This window comes from Gambusia affinis, linkage group LG04 (genome assembly GCF_019740435.1).
Source record: "Gambusia affinis linkage group LG04, SWU_Gaff_1.0, whole genome shotgun sequence".
Taxonomy (NCBI): Eukaryota; Metazoa; Chordata; class Actinopteri; order Cyprinodontiformes; family Poeciliidae; genus Gambusia; species Gambusia affinis.
In genome coordinates, this window is record NC_057871.1 from 58,540 (window position 1) to 78,496 (window position 19,957).

Here is a 19,957-nt window from a genome sequence, read left to right on the forward strand (position 1 = left end):
ATAATAATAATAATAATAATAATAACCATTTTAAAGTTAGGGTTGTAAAACCTTCAACAGGATGAAAACCAGCAGTCCAGGTGAAAAAGGGAACAACAGGCTTCAGCAGATTTCCAGAGGTCTGGATGTTTTTCTTTTAATTTCTTTGGAAATCAAATGTACAAAACAAATATACATAAATGTATAAACATCTCAGCAGTTGCAGCTTCTGGCTCTTGGTCACAACATCAATGGTCAGGCAGAAGTGAGTTTCACAGAGCAGCTCCTCTCCTCCAACAGAACCTGACTGGTGGATTTCCTTCCAGGTAACGCTCTGAGAGCCTGAAGCAGACAGATGGAGACGTGTTGTAACCTGAAACAAAACAGAAACGGTTACGCCCTGTGGACCAGAACCTGTTTCTGGAGGAGCAGAAAGAGTCTCTGGATTCATGTTGATTCAGGCAGGACCACACCCGCTGAGACGCTCAACGTTTTATTTAGGTTCTCTGCAAAACATTCTGCAGTGTTGATCAAGTCCAGAGGACTCCACTGCATCATAGCTGCAGCTGCCCTGGACCAGTGCATCAGAAATCCATCCCTAGTTTATGAATCCGTCTACCTAAGGGGTTGGTTTGCCCCTTTCCTCGTCTTGTCAGGTCGAGTTGATCTGATTTGTGGTTTGATCACCAACAGCCGGCGGCAGGAAGCCGGGCTGACTTCAGTTTCCGTCCGGGGTTCAAGATGTCTCTGAACTCTGTCTCCAGGCGAACGCCAGGAACTTTGAAGATGGACACAGCTGAAAAACAGCAAATTTTACTTTCATTCAAGTAATTTGGATTTTCTTCTGTGTATAAAATGTGATGCTGATGCTTATAGTGTCTGCATTTAGTAAATCTGAATATGAAATCTCTGCACCATGGTTCTATATTGTATTACACATTCATCTGGAAAGAATTTTTTTGTAGCTTTTTTAGCAGGTGGTGTTCTTACAGTCTCTGAGGTGCATGATGGGAGCAGGAAGCGTGCTAAAATATGGATGCTGCAAAGCCTCCTGGGCTGAAATCCGTTCTGTCGGAACCAGCCTGAGCATCTTCTGGACCAGGTCATCAGTCCTACAGGAGAGCTGATCCAACCTGATGCAGAGGAGCAGAGACTGAGCAGGACGCATGTTTTCTTACACCCTGGTCCCTCATGGGGTCAGGAGGTGATGGTGCCTCCAGCTGTCAGTGGCGAGAAGCGGGGTCACCTGGACAGGTCGCCAGCCTGTCGCAGGGCAACACAGAGACAGACAGGACACACACACACACACACACACACACACCTAGGAAGACTTTCAAGAGAGCAATTAACCTGACACTCATGTTCCTGGACTGTGGGAGGAAGCCGGAGAACCGGAGAGAACCCAGCATGCACAGGGAGAACATGCAGAAAGACCCCGTGCCGGGAATCGAACCCAGGACCTTCTTGCTGCAAGGCAACAGTGCTACCAGTGCTGCTGTTGTATCAACCTTCCAGAACCTCTCAGGTTCTGGTTCTGGTTCTGCTCTGCATCCCCAGAACCAGAACCAAACGAGGAGAAGCAGCATTCAGCATCTATGCACCACAAATCTGGAACAAACTTCCAGAAAACTGTAAAACAGCTGAAACACTGATTTCCTTTAAATCTGGACTAAAACCCCACTTGTTTAGAGTTTTATTAGAAACATAATCAATTACTAATTTATTGATGGAATCTGACTTGATGTTCTGTTTTGATTGTTGATTCTATGTTGCGTCACTCTGTGTTTTTGTTTTGATTTGATGTGAAGCTCTTTGAAATGCCTTGCTGCTGAAATGTGCTACTAATAAAATTTGATTTGATTTGATTTACCACTGTGCAGCCTGTTAGCTTTTATTTAGCAGCTTAGCACTATTCTCATCCAGGTCCATTTGGGATGTTTACGCCTAAAGCAGGCAGCACATCAGGGGAGTTGGCATATTGTCTCCCAGAATGCCGCGTTTTCCCAGGTACTCCAGCTTCTTCCCACCATGGTCCCTCTAAATTAGCCCTAACATGCTGCATTGTCCCGTCTTTATCTGTGAAGGCCCAGACCCCTGTCCAGGGTGTCCCCGTCCTCTCACCTACTCCATCGCCTGGGCCCCTGGCCACGCCCCCAAACCCTAACAAGTATACACAGGCAGCCAGTGGCGATTAAACACTGTTAAACACTTTAGCTGCTAAATCTTAGATTTCAGCTTAGTCTCTTTTTTTCTCTCTAGCTCTTGGTGGAGGTGAACACATTTTTCCTCTGCTCCCTTGCTGCCCTGCCTCTTGTTTTTGTCCTGTCTTTTTCTCTCTGTTTTTGGAGCCTTTCTTTGCACATCCTCCGAATCTACAAACTATGGATCTGGTCAGCTGCTGTCTCAATGTAATTGATCAAATTTTCTTGAGAAGAAGACTGGGCACAGGAGAGCCCTCCTGTCCTACGTGGACACACCCAGAGAGATTCATCTTGGATTTATTCATGACAACAGGATTTCTGTTTGGAGTTGGCGGGTACCTGGCATGTCAACAAATTTGTGCCGACTAGCGAACACTCAGACTGACATGCTGTGGGACAGAGATGCAAATTGGATGTGATTCTTGCTGAGAATGGTAGTCCAGCTGCAGACTAAAACTCTCTAGCAGGAACAAATCGATCCTGGAGAAGTTGCTCGTTTCGGTTCAGTGGAACGACCACACTAATTTGGATGATTGGAATTAACAGAGATGTATCGGTGAGACTTTAGGACAGATAAAAAATTTCAATCTACCCGACCTAAAGCTCTCTGTATCTGAACTGGCTCCCCTGTTAGCCTTGACTGGCTGGATATCTCAAATCTCCTGGAAGATATGTGAACATGAGCCCCCTGCTCTCCTCACTGCTTTCTAAAATCATCCATGTGACTGTGGAGCAGAGCGCTCCCAAGGACTTGCTCCTAGATAACACCATCATATCAGACTGTTGCCTGGGAGACCGAGCTGCATGGTTTCATGTTTGTACACATGCAACACGCAAAAACAGCAAACAGATACACTTTCACTCATGTCTTTGTCTTATCTTAATGTAGCTACATGTGCATACTTCCCTGATGCATCTATTCCTTGTCCTGTCTGTCTAGTTCAGAGGTGTTCAATATGTCAATATCGATTGATCGGTCGATTGCGGAAGGTTTTGAGTTGATCTCAGCAGTAGGTGACAAAGTGAACGTCACCAGGACGCTGAGATCAGCACGTCCTCTGATCATCAAGTTTCAAAATGTTTGTAACTTTATTAAAGTTAAAAAAAATCAATAAAATATGTTCAAATTAATGACCCAACAAAAATAATAATCACAGTAATTATTGTTTCAATAAGGTGTTGCCCAATTCTGCGCATTTCAGTTTCATTTCCTAAACAAAAAAGGGACTCAAAGACTGACTGACAATCAGAGCAGGAGTTTAAATTGGCTCATCGGCTTATTAATAATCATAAAACAAATATCAAGCCTGAAAACCTAATGTCGTAACGGACTGAATGTTATGTTTTTAACGTAATCTCTGCCCGACTTGTGGAGCGCAGGCGGTTGCCACGGCAACTAAACGACAGCGAGTGAAAAGGTCCTCATGGTTTTGAGCTGATCAGCTGCTGGAGTTTCTGAACGTTCAATAAACAACAAACCTGGACTAATGACCTCGTTCGTCTGCGAGTACAAGTCATTTACAAAAATATGACAAATATATTTCATTCAATAACAAACAAATGGCTTCTACTGTAATAATTATGTGAAATTAAATGAAATGTTAAATAGTTTTAAAACTGGCTTGCTGCTGTCTGGCGTTGAGCTCAGAGTCTGAGAGGATTTTCCTCCATCAAACATCATATTAATTTTTGTCTCTTATTTAGTGGAAATATTGATGTTGATGAGACTTTCTCCAAAATGATAACCTTTCTAGCTCCGCTGATGGAAATGAGGAGCAACATTCACAAATGACATTGAAATCAAATCCAGTCCAACATCTGAGCTGATTCCTCTGGAAACTTCACAAGATGAGCTTTAAGCCAACAGCTCCGTGGTTCCTGCTGTCAGTCTGAAGTTTCTCATGTTGAGGTCAAAGTTCAGATCTGCCAGAACTGACTGAGAAACCAGTAACCTGCTCCCAGTGTCAGAATCTCACTGAGGAAGAAACTGCATCAGGTTTTTATCACTTTAATGTTTCTGCTGTAACTGATGGATATAAAATAAGTCAAAAGAGTTTAATTTATCATTTTTATATCTCCGTGTCGAAGGTCTCAGTTGGCTGGTGAAAGAAAAGTTGGTCTCAAAAAGTTTGGGCTCCCCTGGTTTAGTTTATTTTATTACTTTTTAAAATTAAGTCCTCACTATTTAACCCAGAGTTTCTCAACTATTTTCTGCCATCCGCCTCTGGGGATCATAATTTTTTTCATGCCCCCCCAAAATTGAAATACTATTGTGAATCTGTTAATATTTAATAATTTGACTGGCTCCAGCATTGTACGACCTTATTATCAAAACTGTTTTATTGTTTCAAGTCTCAAAATAATTTCCAAAATTAGTTAAACATTAAGTATTCATAATACTAAATGTTTTTTCAGTATTAAGTGAATAAATATTTATTGGGTAAAAAACATTGCTTATATTTCATCTTGTCAGATGAGAAGAGATGAAAAGAGAAACATTTTGCATTAGCAATAAAAATATAAGTTTTGTCCATTTCCTGGCCTTTTTCTGAGTTACACTTACTTGCTTTTGATGGAGTATAAGAGCCAGGCTCTGAGTTTTTCATTTGTTTTAAATACGAGTAAATTTGGACGAGAATAAAGTTGTAATTTTATAACTTTTCACCATTCTACGCTACATTGCGAATTACTGAGTCTTGTAAGGTTATAGTTGGTACTAGTTTAACAAATGAGTAAATACTCAATGTTTTAGCACGTCAGAAACTAATTTTCAACCCCAGAACTTTGAAACAATTGTTTAAACAACTTTTTATTTAATAGAAAGAACCAGACTTCCTGCGCGGGTCACGTTACTCGTCACTCCATCAGCTTCTTAGTTGCATGTGGATGACAGCTAAAATATACTGCCGGACTTTCTTCCGGCAATATTGTGTCTTTATTCTGCCAATATTTAAACTATTCTGCTAATGCGACTTGGTTCTCGTAGTATTATGACTGCATTCTTGTATTTGAAAATTTAAATCTCTTAGCCTCACCATAAAACTGTCATACGTGCTTTACTGACCTCTGCTGCCGTTTTTCTGTTCACTGTCAAACTTCATCTCTCTTCTATGACGGTAAATATATTTCTCCAGCTACTTCTACTGGCTTAAACAGTTGATTAGTTTGAACGCTGCTGCCACCTAGTGACCAGAGGCTGGTTTATCAGTTAAGCGTGAATTAACATTTATAAAGTCCTGCTTCTCGCGCCCACCTGACACTTCGCCCCGCCCACTGGGGTGAGGGGGGGGGACATGACTATGCAGACGCCTCACCGCAGCGTCCGCCATGTTGAATGTGGCCTATCTGCCAGGAGCCAATTAAATGGACCGAATTTCACAAAGTGCCGTTCTACAAAGTATTTTAAGTTAATTCCTGACATTGACACATTTTCTCACACACACAAATTTATTTGGTAATCAAAGAAATAACTAAAGACCGAGTTTCCAACCTTTGATGTGACTATTTAATTGTTTTAGGGCAGTCCTGGTCCTGGAGGGCCGCTGTCCCGCAGCTCTTAGGGTCTCCCTGGTCCAACAGCTGAATCTCCTCCTCAGTGCAGTCGGGTTCTCCAGGAGACCGGACCTCCAGGAGACCGGACCTCCAGGAGACCGGACCTCCAGGAGACCGGACCTCCAGGAGACCGGACCTCCGGACCTCCAGGAGACCGGACCTCCGGACCTCCAGGAGACCGGACCTCCGGACCTCCAGGAGACCGGACCTCCAGGAGACCGGACCTCCGGACCTCCAGGAGACCGGACCTCCGGACCTCCAGGAGACCGGACCTCCGGACCTCCAGGACCAGGACCTCCGGACCTCCAGGAGACCGGACCTCCAGGACCAGGACTGCCCACCCCTGTTTTAGGGGACTTCTGAATAAAGAGCAGAATATTTTCATTTGATAGAAATGATTCTGAAGAAAATAAATTATTTTCTTTTATTTTTGGATATTTTACTGTAAAGACAGTAAACTTTGATAAATTAGTCATTATCAAACATTAGCTACATATTTTTGTCTTACTGTTTTTCTGGAAAATATATTTATTACAGTATGACATGTAAACTCTGCTATGGACGGCATAAACAAGAGTGAAAAGCAATCTAACAGAGTAAATTGTTTTTATTTCATTACATAAGTTGTGTTAAAACACTAATACTTCACATTGAAATGTTTCACTTAAAAATACAAAAAACGTGAACAAATAAAAGTGTGCACTAAAACACAAATGTCATTATTTATACTGGTCTTTAATGCACTTCCCCTCCAGCAGCGGTTTCTCACCAGCTCTCATTAGAAAACAGTATGAAAATATTAGCTATGCTAACAATCAGTGGTTCCTTTGGGCCAGTTTAGCTACATAGGAAATATTTCTCGGTAGTTTAGAAGCGAGTTTCTGGCTGAAAAGTCAAGTAATTCAGCTCTTTCATCCTTACATGTGAAAGGTAATGCCAAGGAATCCAGTTTATATAGTAAAACGGTTGTAACAAGTCCACACAGCACACAACTTAGAGCTCCGATCGCTCTACTGCCACACGCAAGATGGCGGCGACGTAACGTAGGACTCAGGGGCGTCAATGGGGCGTCTACATATTCATGTCTGTGGGCGGCCCCAGTATTTCAGAAGTATTGATTAGACCAATATTATACTTTTTAGATCATTATGCAGAGAAACTTCTATTAGTTTTTCCAGAAAAAATACTTCTAGCTTACAAATTATACATTATCGTGTACTTGTAGTACTTGCAACCCAGAAAAGGAATTTGAACAAACTTAGAATCCAGAGGAACTCACCTTGCTACCTTAGCTCAACATTATCAGAACAAGAATCCATAGAAATCCTCTGCTAGTTTATAAATTACGGACTACTTATTCTTAAGCATGGGGAAACAATATGTAGTTTTATACTTTCTCTTCTTTTGCTCTTTCCTTTGGTTTGTTGTTTTGTTTGTATTTCCTTCTAATTAATTTAAACCACTTTGAATTGCCTTGTTGCTGAAAATCTGCTGTATAAATAAAATGACCTTATCTTGGTTTAGCTTACCTTTTCCAGACATCTCTAAAAAGCTTCGGCCTGCAGTGAATGAAGCGCTCTAAGATGACAACAGAAACATAAGTCAATGTGCTACGTACCTTCAGCATGTGAACGTGGACAGGTGAGCTCACCTGGTGTGTAATTAGGCAGCAGACTGACCCCGGGCCAGCTGTCCTCTGACGGGACGCCCAGAACCTGCAGAAGACCACCAACACACGGCCGCAACAAAACCAAAGCCTTTAAGGTGGACCTGATCAGAACTGGATCCAGACCCGATCAGAACTCGTAGAACTGACCGTCCAGATGTTCTGCAGCTGCTCCAGCTCATCAGAACCTCCTGCGAACGCTGGCGCTCCCTGCAGCATCTCTATGAAGATGCAGCCCGCCCCCCTGATTCAAGCAAAGCAACCTTTAGTGATGAGGTGGCAGCGGCGGGTGGCCCAGCGGCGGCCAGCAGCAGCACTCACCACATGTCCAGGGCCGTAGAATAGTGGATGGATCCCATCAGAACGTCGGGGGGGCGATAGCACAGCGTCACCACCTCTGAGGAGAAGTTCTGGGCAGGAATGGACTTGGACCGGGCCAGCCCTGCACCATGGAGTCTCTCAGGGTTAAAAGCACAGCAGAGACCTGTGCTTTTTCTAAAAGTGAAAAAACTAAATATTCTGTGCTACACTGTAAGAAATGAAATGTTGAATTTACTTAACCAAGTTATGTCAATGGGCTCATAAAATGTAAAGTGTTTCATATTTATTTTCAACAAAATTATTCAAGTAAAAACAAATAAACTCAGGTCAGTAAAATGAGTTTAGGGACACTTTAGGCATAACTTTATTTAACTTAATGCTGAAGTTAAATTTATAGACGTCAGTTTGTTCAACATTAAGTTATAATGAGGGTTTAGATCAGGGGCCTCCAAAGTGGGTCCCTGAGGGCCGATTGCATGTTTTATTCTCTCCCTGCTGGTCGTAACAACCTTTTCAGCAGGTCAAAATTCTTCTTAGGCCTCTAAAGATCCATCATTGGGTCCAGGTGCATTAAACCAGGAAGAGACTAAAACATGCAGGAGGCCCTCAGGGGCCACTGTGGGGGCCCCTGGTTTAGTGGAACCAGTTGACATAACTAAGTTAATCAATGGAAACAGTGAAATTATTTCTGTTTCATTGGATTAATTAGACAAATCTAACTCACTAAAATATATTTTTAAAAGTTAAAGATGGTATATCAGAAACTGTCGCTTCAGTTTCCTTCAGTAAAACAAACACAATTAACCGCAGAACAGCAAATAAATAATCCCAAAAATAATAATCAATTTCACTCATGGTGCAGTTTTGTGAATTCAAATATTAAAGTTTAAACTATTTAATAAGCGCCTCATTCATGGTGAACTGACTGCGTAGATGAAGATTTTGCGTTTTTGTTTTAGACTTAAACATCTTAAAGCTAATTTTTGAGACAAATAAAAAGTGGTTTAGTTGCGGCTGTTGGTGGCCCGATGCATTGTGGGAAACCTCGCTGGCCAAATCTTACTGTAATCGGCTCAACAGAATCAGTTATTGCAACATATAAAAATAAATGAAGTTGTGCAATTTAAGTTTTACAAATCTAAAATAACTTGATAAATTTGTTTAGCTGTTTGCATATTTATTTTTCAACAATCAGTCGAACAAATATTAAAAACTTTGAGTAACGTTAACCCTTTACATTCATCAGTACTCACTGCTTTCAAATGCTTCACTTTTTGCATCGACTTAATTTAAATAGATTATGAGATCAGGCATTTTTATTCAAAACGTCACACTATACTCCAAGAAATTAAACTTGATGCTTGTTCTATGTTCAGATTAATATTTAAAATTTAGTTTTTATGCTGAACAGAAACGTGTTTCATTGTTTTTACATAACGTGTTAAAACAACTCAGGCTGAGCAGGTTAATCAAACCTAATCCTGTCACTTTAAATCTAGTAGCTATTTATGCAAATAAATATTGTCCCCAGTTGCTTTCCGTATTGCGTCATCACAGTAATTGGGCAAACCTAGCTTACTTTCACATGACTCTTTTCACCGCAGCATAGAGAAGAACTGCAGAGCAGAAAACGTCCCCAGAATCCACAAATTAAGATTAAGGTTCATTTTGTTTTTTATTATTTTAATTATTTTTGGTATATTTCAGCTCAGACTCAATTTTTACTCTAATTTTTACAGTTCATGCTAGCAGGACTTCATCCGGGTTTGGTGAAAAAAACATAAATAAATAAAATAAAATAAAAAATAACACCGAAACTGTTTTTTGACACCAAAAGCAGTATGGAGTGCTGCTACCCAAATACAGTTGGCGTGATGATGCAATACAGAAAGCAACTAGGGACAACGTTAATTTGCATAAATACTCATTAGATTTAAAGTGACAGGATGATGTTTAATTGACAGTTAGCGTATTTTGTTGTTATGTAAATACAACAAAAACGCGCTTATGTTCAGCATGAAAACTGAATTTCACAAAGTAATTTGCACATAAAACAGTTAGATAAAACAAGTACCAGAATTTAAATTTTTTAGAGTGTAAAGCCTGTCAGTCTATAGGGGGCGCTCCTCACCGAAGTCCGCCACCTTGAGTTCTCCCAGGTAGCTGATGAGCAGGTTGTGGGGCTTCAGGTCTCGGTGAAGGATCCTGCGACTGTGGATGTAGCTGAGGGCGCGCAGCAGCTGGAACATGAAGATCTGCATGGAAGAACAGCATCAGTGCAACATGCTGTTCCTGCAGCGCCCCCTGCTGGTTGTGCACATACCCGCACGTTGTGCGAATGAAGTCCTCCGGGGTGCTGCGTCATGTACTGGGCCAGATCTGTCTGCTGCAGCAGCAACACAAGAATCAGAATGCTTCAATCTAGCACTGCGAGCTGCACTGCCCCCTGCAGGAAGACAGCAGCTACTACACTAACAGACAAATACCGAGTCAGTGAATCAGAGCTGCTGGAGATCCCGAAACATCACAAACATTTGCTGCCAGCTCTAAACATTTAGCTCAAATCAACAAGGCCTGACTGATATTGTATCTGCAGCGCCACCTCAGGTCAGACTGGGAACTGCTGCGTAAGACAGAAGGCCTTCCTCACCACATATTCAAAGACGAAGGTGAGCGTCTCTCTGGTGTGGATGATGTCATGCAGGAGGACAATGTTGGCGTGTTTCAGATGCTTTAAGAGAGAGGCTGTGCGTGCACACACACACGCACGCACACACACACGCACACGCACACACACACATACAGGTGAGTGCAGACACAAATAGGTGGGTGGTGGACGGTTCTCATTGATCACCTTCTCTGATGGCGGTGAACGGGATCCCCTCGTCTGTCTTCATACGGATCACCTTCAGAGCCACCAGCTGGCCGTTGATCCTAAACAGAAAAACCAGGCGCAACGAGACCTCCATGATTTTCTCCAACTTAGAAATCATGGAGGTCTGAAATTGTCGTCTCAGGTGCATGTCTACTACTGCAAGAGACTAAAAAATAATCCGCAAATCACAATGTATGATTTTTTTTTAAAACAAGTTATTTGTGTTTTTACTCTGTGATGTCATCATATATGGACCATCTGACCTGCTTATACCCTTGTAGACGGAGGCGAAAGCTCCTTCTCCCAGCTTCTCCAGACTCAGGTACGACTGGGCCGCTCCGAACTCCAGACCGGCTTTCTGAGCACAGCGCAAACGTCAAGCTTCAGTTTCTGAAGAACATGATGCGGTCTTTACATCACACATGTCATGACATCATCAGCTAACCCAGGTGAAGACTTCCTGCGCAGTCGCTGCTCTTAGTGGGTCACTGTTGCTTCGTCCTCTTGGAATCCTGAGCCGTCGGACCTGCAGCGTGTGGAACCAGTAAGGCTGAGGCCCAGACGGGCCAGGAGCTTCATGTTCCACCTGAACACAGAGACAGAGTTTACACGCAGGACAGAGGGCACCTTACAGCTGGACAGGTACAACACAGCTTTAGGACAACCCAGGTACCCAACATGAGGAAAAAAAGCTTATACATCGAGTTGATAAGAACCTTCCACCTTAAACGGCACCTTGAATCAATGGTTCCACCTTAAACTGCTGACTAGCGAACACTCAGACTGACATGCTGTGGGACAGAGATGCAAGTTGGATGTGATTCTTGCTGAGAATGGTAGTCCAGCTGCAGACTAAAACTCTAGCAGGAACAAATCGATCCTGGAGAAGTTGCTCGTTTCGGTTCAGTGGAACGACCACACTAATTTGGATGATTGGAATTAACAGAGATGTATCGGTGAGACTTTAGGACCGATAAAAAATTTCAATCTACCCGACCTAAAGCTCTCTGTATCTGAACTGGCTCCCCTGTTAGCCTTGACTGGCTGGATATCTCAAATCTCAAATCCTGGGAGATATGTGAACATATCTCCTCTCCCCTTCTGATGACATTCATACAATCTCCAAGGACTTCTCTTGGATAATAGCACCATCTCAGAGACTGTAAGAACTGGTCACTGCAAACATCTCCTGGCCACAGAGGCTCCCTGCCATCACTGCCTTTTGCTGGTCATTTCTTTGCCCTGTCTGTCTGGGTTTAATTTACTACTTTTATAAACTGTGGAGTAATTATTCCCTTAGACCAACATTCAGCTTTATATTTTTAATATTGAAGCAAGACCTAGAAAAAGTCCTGTTAGTTTATGAATCTAGAACAAACATAGAAAGTACCATCCACTTAACATCCCAGATCACGGATCAAACATGGAAAACCAACATTTAGTTTCATCAGAACAAGAATCCAGAGAAACTCCGACTAGTTTATAAATTATGGACTATTTATTCTAACTCTTAATACTTTGATCTTTTTGGTTTGTTGTTTTCTTTGTATTTCCTTCTAATTCATGTAAAGCCCTTTGAAAATGTGCTATAAAGATCAAATTACATTACCTTTAAACAAAGCATCCCCCTTTAAACAATGCATCCACCTTTAACATCACCTGTTTGTGATGGTGTTTAGTGACACCAAAGTTTCTGAGGCCCAACAGAACCAGAACCTTTGGGGTGAGGAAGCTAGTATTTCATGTGAAGCATGTGGAGGATCTGGACCGGTACCACAGAAGGCGGGATGGAGGTCCAGTTCGTGCAGCTCCTGGGATGTTCCTCCTCCTCCTCTGGTCCTTCATCTTCCTCCTCCTCCTCCTGGCAGCAGCAGCAGCTCCTCAGCCAGCCGCCGGCCTCCGTCACGCAGCGGGAAAACTCCTCCATCTTTCCTCTGCTGCTTCTTCCTCCTCAAGACTCACAAGGATCAGGAGAAGCAAACTCATCCCATGACCCCCCCCCCTACAGGTCCCATGACCCCCCCCCAGCCCCCCCTTCAGGTCCCATGACCCCCCCCCAGCCCCCCCTTCAGGTCCCATGACCCCCTCACCCTCCATCCTGGTCTCTGGGAACAACAGTCTCCATTCAGACTGAGGCGCAGGGATCTGCTGCCCCCTGCTGGCCGCTCTGGTCCCAGCAGAGCTCAGCATGACTTCCTAAAGCCTGAAGTGGACCGGATCAGCCGGGTCAGAACCGCACTTGTTCTTTTCTGACCCCTTATCAGCTGGAGGTTCTTCAGGGGAAGCAGTGAGACCACAGCCCGGACTAAGCACTTTATCAGAACCAGAACCTTCTGTTGGGTCGGGCTCAGGCTGCAGCAGAGCTGCTCTGCAGCTTTGGGGCTTCAGGACTCTGGGCTGACTCCATCTGGTTCTGTTTCTGTCTCTCCAGCTGCAGCGGGTTAGGGGTTAGACGATGGGTAGGTTGTCTGATCAGAACCAGAACCAGTCCAGACCAGGTACTTTACTGTGGACCCGACTGGTCAGATGTGCAGAGATTAATAAATCTGATGACTAGGACTGGACCAGCTGAGACTAAGTATTGGTTCTGGTTCTGAAATGGTTTCTGCGGTTTTTCTTGGTTCTGCAAATCTGAATAAAAACGGCACAGCAGTTTATTTATCAGAACTCTTTATTGAGCCGGAACCGGGCTGATCTCGGGTTCACTCCGCTTTGCTCCTCCTCACAGCTCCAGGCAGCCGGTCCTGCAGCCTGCGGCGGCGACACCGTCAGGTATCACCATGGAAACGGTAACCAGGCGACAGAGAGCGGACTCACCTCAGCAGAACCTTCTCCAGTTTGGACTGAAGCAGAACCAGCTGCCGATCGATCTGGGTCTGAAATCACAGAGAACAGAGAACCGGGTCGGTTCCGCTGGAGGGTGGAGGAGGAAGAAGAGGAGGAAGAAGAGGAAGGTGGTGTACCTTCTTCTTCTGGTAGATCGGCGGCGCGGTGAAGAAAACGACATCGGCTGCAAACAGAACAATAATGAGAACTGAGGAACGACCATATTAGGATAACAGGGTGGAGCCAGTGGGTGGAGGAGCGAGTCAGTGCCTCTAGTGGTGACTGTGGGTATTACAGTACGAGTTGATCAGCAGATGGACCAGAACCAGAACCACTCACCCAGGATCAGAATGGTGACGCCATTGAACAACGCACCGACGTATGTCATCAGCCACATGATGGCCGCCATCTGCAACAGAACCAGAACCCAGCTGAGACCGGGCCACCGAACCGGATCCTGCCCTCTGACCGGACTGGATCCTGCCCGCTGACCTTCAGCGAGTCCACCAGGTCCTCCACCAGCAGCAGCCTCCTGGTCTGGACGCTCAGCCAGTTCAGGCGGTTCCGGCACCAATCGGCCAGCTGCCGGGCCGACTCCGAGGAAACGGAGATGTCCCGGTCCAGCAGAGACCTTGCAGAGGATGAGGGATGGGGTTAAAGGTCAGGGAGCCCAGAGGCCAGGCGGTTCTGTGGCCTACCTGAAGGGGTGACCTTCGTGGGACTTTTGGACCGCCTGGATCACGGATTTATAAACCCTGGCGGCAGGAAGCAGAGTCGTCATGACATCACTGTGACATCATTTCTGTCAACTGAACTCCACCCACCTGAAGGTGATGGTGACGCAGAGAAAGGCCAGCAACAGGTAGGACACGACGCTGATGACCGACAGCGTCGCCATGGCAACAAGGACCATCAGAGATGAGACAAACGCCGCCAAGGACTTTCTGGGTTCCCTCCAATAGATGAGCTGCAGGGCTGGCGAGATCAGCAGAACATGAGGCATTATGGGTAGGACCTGGTTCTGATCAGATCGGAACCTAGAGCTTCAGATCCTGTCCGGTTCTGATCCAGTATTACCCAGTTTCATCTCCAAACACATAAATCCAGAACATGGTGTCTTCCAGGCAGAACCCGAATAGGATCCCATCCTGACTGCAGTCCAGGTTGGAGTCGTTTCTGAAAACTGGTTCTGAATGAGTCCAGAACCAGCAGAACTATAATTCTTCTTCCACCTGCTAATCAGACCCAGGCTGATGGACTGGTTCTGACCCATCTCCTCTCTGGGGACTGCACTTGGCATCAATGACGTCTCCATGAAGAACTGCAGAACCAAGACAGAGATGTGGTCCCACCGACCGCCAGGAAGCTAATTGGATCTACCAGAACCTCCAGGACCTGGTGGGTCGGGAACAACCTGCTTCTGTTCTCAGCGCTGATCCGATCAGGTGACCGACGCTACGCAGCAGATTAGCAGGTCCGAGGTCCAGTTGGAGGTTCTGTTTGGGTTCTGAAGCAAGCGGTAGCTCGGTTCTGTTGCAGACTGAGGTTCTGCAGAGTTCTACCCTGGATTTGGCTCAGTTTAAGGTTCTGTACTGGTTTAACTGGCTATAACTGGGCATACAGACTGGATTAGTGACAGCCAATCAGCTCACTGAACACAGCTAGTCTCCATGGCAACCACATAGGAGCAGGTGTTCAGGTGTGTCTTACCTGCCTGAAAGAGCTCCATGGGTGATGAAGAGGAGTGGTTGGGTGAAGAAGAGTCCTCCATCTTCTTCTGCAGCTTCTCAGACTCCAAGAACACTTTAACAGCTCAGGGGGCGGGGCTTCAGTCCCATGACTCAGTCTGATTGGTGGCTCAGGGGGCGGGGCTTCAGTCCCATGACTCAGTCTGATTGGTGGCTCAGGGGGCGGGGCTTCAGTCCCATGACTCAGTCTGATTGGTGGCTCAGGGGGCGGGGCTTCAGTCCCATGACTCAGCCTGATTGGTGGACTGAACACTCACACGTGTTTGAATGATAAACTTTTATTAACAGATCATTGCAGGAAGTAAACAGCTGAGGAACCAAAGCAGGCTGATCAGAAACCAATAGTCACTAATTAATAATCAATAATCACAGAGCTGCTACACAACAGAGTGAGTTCGTACAAAACATCAGAGAGCAAACAGGAAGTCAGTTGTCAGCAGGAGTCCTGGAGGCCGAGCGACTGGAGAGAGAGAGAGAAACCAGAAGTTCATCAGTGCTGATAATCTGTATTTTACTTTTTGTTGTTTTTCATTTTTTGTGCATTTTGTAAGTGAAATATGTCAGTCTGAAGTGCTGGGTATTATGAGTTTATATAATGACATGAAAATAATTTAGTTTGTTATAATTTCTTTCACAGACGTTGTACTATAATAAAAATGTTTTCCTGAACCAAAAAAATAAAGAATCTATATATATTTATCAAATATGTATATTTGATAAATGACCATTGATCAAAGTTTATTGTCTAAACAATAAAATACCAATTTTTTCTTCATATCTTGAAATAGCAAATGCACATTGAATTATGAAATCATGTAAATATGTTTATAAATACATCCATGTAAAGGTGTGCGTTTATCAATGCCAATATAACAAGGATGGAAAATCTGATTTATTAATTAAAAACATTGTGCTTTTGATTCCCAGATATATTAGAGAGAGAGAGAAAACGTGTGAAAGAACTAAAAATAGAATGTGTCCGGCAGATACGCCCCATCCAATATGGCGGACGCTCTCACGTATCGCACGGGCCGATCCGCTCAATGAGGCATCTACGAATTCATGTCTATGGACAGGACCGCCCTTGATGACCTCCATGACCTCCATGACCTCTATAACTGCCCTCTGGTCTCACCTTCTGGCTCGAGATCCGGAATGAGACCGGCCCATGGATCCAGACCTGCAGAGACAGAACCGTCGGTCAAGGGGAACTCTGCACTGAGCGTGCTCAGAACAGCCACACCCACCTGCTGCGGCACTTTGACACCGACCGGGACCGGGACCTCCCAGGAGAACCAGACCGCAGCCTTCTGGGTGAACCGGACCTGGACCTTCTGGGTGAGCTGGACCTGGATCGCCGAGGAGAGGACCTGGATCTGATGACATCACAGGGTCAGAGCCCGGCGCTGTGGTTCCAGACCGGCAGGTTGACAGAACTCACCTCCTCCCTCGACTCCGGCTGCGACTCCGGCTCCGGGAATACCGCCTCCCCCGGGACCGGGATCGGGACCGGGACCTAGACCGGGACCTGAAGCGGATCGCATCATGAGACCAGAGCGGACGGGTGGCGTGACCTCAGGGCGGTGGCGTACCTGCTGCGGTGGCCGCGGCGGCCGTAGCGGTGGCAGTCGTAGGCGTAGTGGCCTTTCTGTCCACACTCATAGCACTTGTCGTCGGGGTCAAACGGTCGCCGTGGCGGCGGCCTCTCGTAGCGGGAACGCCGCGGCATCCCGTTGGATGGCTCCACCCGGACCCGGCTGCCGCAGATCACCCTGAAACACGCCGACAGCCGGTCAGTCCGCCGCTGCGCCCGGCTCACCTATGCTCCGTCGCGGTACCCACTTCCCATCCAGCCCTCGGACGGCGTCCTCGGCATCCCTGGAATCTTCAAATTCCACAAAGGCAAAGCCCGGCGGGTTCCTGGCGATCCAGACGGTTCTGAGAGGCCCGTAGTACCCAAAGGCCCGCTCCAGCTCGGCCTTCCCGGCGCCGGTTCCCAGGTTCCCCACGTAAACCTTGGACTCTGCAGACAGGAGACAGAGTCAGGGGGCGGAGCCAGCAACTCCAACAGCCAATCAGAGTACAGGAACATTCTGAAGCGGATGGAGGAGGGGCCAGAGACATGGCGTCAACAAGACCATCAAAGAACCACCATCAGAATCGTCAACAGAACCACCAATTGAACGCCAGCAGAACCGCCATCGGAACCGGCATTAGAACCACAGTGTGTAATAAAGCTATAATAATTTGCACTAACGTCAAACACACTGTATTAAAATCAGTATAATAAATCTGAAGGTATGTGCCGGTGGGCGGGCTCAGCTGCTCTCAGTTTGTTGCTGTAATTTCCGGTGTGCCACAAGGGGGCAGCATCCTCTCATCTGTTGGCTACTCACTGAACCAGACTCCGGTATATTTCCCGCTAATTTAACAACTTCCGCCACTTAATCAAACCCATTGATCTACGCCTGTGATCACATGAAACAAATACCACGGATAACACCTGATGACACGTGCAGCAGGTACAATAGTGACGTCACAGCCGAATGTTAGCAGTTAGCTCTACTTATAGCTCGCTAGCTGCGAAAACTCTCCGCAACTATCCAGTGAGAGAGTACCGGACGGTTCTACGGACCGGTACCGATTAAGAAGACAGTCACAGCGGGTTACCTCCTCCGTAGCGCCCGAAGCGGGACATTCTGACACCGGACGGTTCTGATCGGTCTGCGATCAGGTTAGCTCTGCTGCTAGCTGCTCACTGATCCGGCGCCGGAAACAAAGCAGGTCTTTTCCGGTTGGATTTCAGCGTAAAAGTTTGGTTGAATTGAGTTTATAATTTGAACGGTGTGTTGTTCAGTTCCAGGAGTGTGTGCTATGGCTCTGCTTATTAAAATTTCTGTTCACTTTAAATCAGTTCATTAATTCTGATTTTATCATGTGTGTGTATGGTGCTGTGGAGCCGCTCGACTGGACAAACATCTCGTTTAACCATCAGCTTCACACAGAGCAAAGTTTTGATCTACTAAGTATTCAGGGCGTCGACTCAGTAAACTGAAAGATCTGACTCCCATTCTACTGCTGGAACCTCCAGAACCAGTAGAACCTGCAGTCTGGTACCAGAAGGTTCTGCTAGGAACATCTGGACCAGTCAGATCTCTGATCTGATTATTATGACCGCTATATGTGACAAGCAGAATCTGAGATTATAATCTTAATTAACAGGGAGCTGATGAAGGGAAGCTAAAACAGAAGAAATATAATTTCTGTTTTTAGTTTTCATCAGAACTCTGCTGCACCATTTGGACCAGCTGAAATCATTCTGACCTGCTATGAAGGAGCTGCAACCATGAAGTCGCCTTTTCACCTTCTCTGGGACTAGAGCTCAGAGTTCAGGGATTATTTGGGCTTTTGCTGTTTCGCAAAAACAATACCTTGTTGCCATGGTTACATACAAGTTTGGAAGGGGAAGGTTTTTGAATGAGAAGCTTAAATACTGAGGAGGTTGAATGCTGAACTAAAGACCTGGGCTGATATTATTATCTTTGGACCTAAAGAGGAACAATCAACACACAGCTTCAGTTATTAAAACTAAAAACCAGAGATCAGCCTGAAACCTGGGAGAAGTGATGACCTCTGACCTGAACCTTCAGAGCCACATAAAGGCCCGGTCCAGGCGCTAAGTGCGCCATACTCCCCTATGAAGTGTGGACTCAGTCAAAGTCACATCAGGGGTCAGGGGTCAGGCTTGTGACACAAAATGGCCGACTGGTCCCTGTTTAGCATCCTGCTGCTAAAAACTACAACAGAACAGATTCTGTTAAATGTACAGTAAAAGTATTTCTGCTTCCGTAAGTCATTGTTGGAGAAATATGTTCTGTTACGACTTGTTGAATACAGATTAATCAATATAATCCCTCATGATCAGCAAAACCAACATAATTTCAATACTTTACTTTTGAAAACTGATTTTATTTTTTATTTTTCTTGGTTTTGGCAGCAGACAGTTTGCTCTGAACTTTACCATATTTCCAAGATAGCAAAAAATACAGATTAAAATGTTCTAATAATTTTTACCCATAAAACCATCTGTTTTATGCAGCTAACAGTTAGTTTTGGTATAAAGTGGAGATAATAACAAAGATCAAGTGAAGGACAAACATACAGCATATTTAGAAAATCATAAAAATTCCTGATGCTACATGTGAAAAATGAAATAAAAATGAAACTAAAATGAACTTTTTAAAATGAACTATGAATGTTGTGACTTTATGAACCAAAAATGTAACAATAAATTCATCAGCAGCTCCTATCAGTTTTCTGCTCCTCATCTAGAAGAAAATATTTGTTTCAAAATCATAAAAAATGAATATAGAAACTTATTCTATAGTTAAGTTTTAAAATAATAAGGAGACGAAGAGTTAAATTATAATATATTTAATCCTAAAAATCACCTCCACTTTAAAGTGAAATCATTTTATTTTAGTTTAAATGTTGTAGCATCAGAAAAGGCCAATCTGTAACCAACATGTTAATATCTTAAGATTTGACATTTGTTTTATTTTCCTCACTCAGTTTGTGATTATTCTTTTTATTTCTTCTTTTCCCACAGCCTTTAAACTACTGCTGGTAGTTTATAAATCACTGAACAGTTCAGCACCACAACACATTAACGATCTGCTGTTGTTGCATCAACCTTCCAGAACTCTCAGGTGTCCCGGTTCTAATCTGCATCCAGAACCAGAACCAAACATGGACAAGCAGCAAAATGGCTGAAACACAGAGACTCGAC

At 44.7% G+C, this 19,957-nt stretch overlaps 3 protein-coding genes across 13 annotated transcripts in view; all 3 read right to left on the reverse strand.

Moving 5' to 3' along the window:
- Positions 1–111: 111 nt before the first annotated feature.
- cdk15 (cyclin-dependent kinase 15) lies at positions 112–12,531 on the reverse strand. Of its 3 annotated transcripts, none has more exons than XM_044115241.1 (14): positions 12,369–12,531; positions 11,040–11,180; positions 10,858–10,952; positions 10,574–10,653; positions 10,370–10,464; positions 10,043–10,105; positions 9,851–9,974; positions 7,720–7,840; positions 7,549–7,642; positions 7,384–7,447; positions 7,262–7,310; positions 970–1,112; positions 599–775; positions 113–352 (listed from the first exon to the last, which is right to left on the reverse strand). In XM_044115241.1, the coding sequence occupies exons 1-13, from the start codon at positions 12,519–12,521 to the stop codon at positions 663–665; spliced, it is 1,335 nt and encodes a 444-aa protein (XP_043971176.1). In that variant the 5' UTR covers positions 12,522–12,531; the 3' UTR covers positions 113–352; positions 599–662. The 3 variants fall into 3 exon arrangements, with proteins under 3 accessions (XP_043971174.1, XP_043971176.1, XP_043971175.1); XM_044115240.1 differs by having other exon boundaries at positions 7,720–7,882; XM_044115239.1 differs by having other exon boundaries at positions 112–775; positions 7,720–7,882.
- A 731-nt stretch (positions 12,532–13,262) lies between these two features.
- Positions 13,263–15,301, reverse strand: LOC122829982 (reticulon-3-like). Of its 4 annotated transcripts, none has more exons than XM_044114981.1 (8): positions 15,131–15,301; positions 14,245–14,395; positions 14,119–14,175; positions 13,913–14,051; positions 13,760–13,829; positions 13,558–13,604; positions 13,412–13,470; positions 13,263–13,345 (listed from the first exon to the last, which is right to left on the reverse strand). In XM_044114981.1, the coding sequence occupies exons 1-8, from the start codon at positions 15,189–15,191 to the stop codon at positions 13,297–13,299; spliced, it is 633 nt and encodes a 210-aa protein (XP_043970916.1). In that variant the 5' UTR covers positions 15,192–15,301; the 3' UTR covers positions 13,263–13,296. The 4 variants fall into 4 exon arrangements, with proteins under 4 accessions (XP_043970916.1, XP_043970918.1, XP_043970917.1 ...); XM_044114983.1 differs by having other exon boundaries at positions 14,245–15,031; positions 15,131–15,220; XM_044114982.1 differs by having other exon boundaries at positions 14,245–15,044; positions 15,131–15,145.
- A 129-nt stretch (positions 15,302–15,430) lies between these two features.
- The window catches only part of LOC122829977 (serine/arginine-rich splicing factor 7-like), a 29,124-nt gene continuing 24,597 nt past the window's right edge, over positions 15,431–19,957 (reverse strand). For 4 of the 6 annotated variants that reach the window (XM_044114970.1, XM_044114967.1, XM_044114966.1 and 1 more), the window contains 6 exons: positions 17,011–17,191; positions 16,761–16,940; positions 16,610–16,696; positions 16,416–16,544; positions 16,304–16,348; positions 15,431–15,628 (listed from right to left, as the gene is read on the reverse strand). In XM_044114970.1, the coding sequence (XP_043970905.1) occupies positions 15,595–15,628; positions 16,304–16,348; positions 16,416–16,544; positions 16,610–16,696; positions 16,761–16,940; positions 17,011–17,191 (656 nt within the window). In that variant the 3' untranslated portion in view covers positions 15,431–15,594. Of the gene's footprint in view, positions 15,629–16,187; positions 16,349–16,415; positions 16,545–16,609; positions 16,697–16,760; positions 16,941–17,010; positions 17,192–17,838; positions 17,982–19,957 lie in introns of those variants that run through there. The other 2 variants (XM_044114974.1, XR_006370464.1) reach the window with 2 other exon arrangements.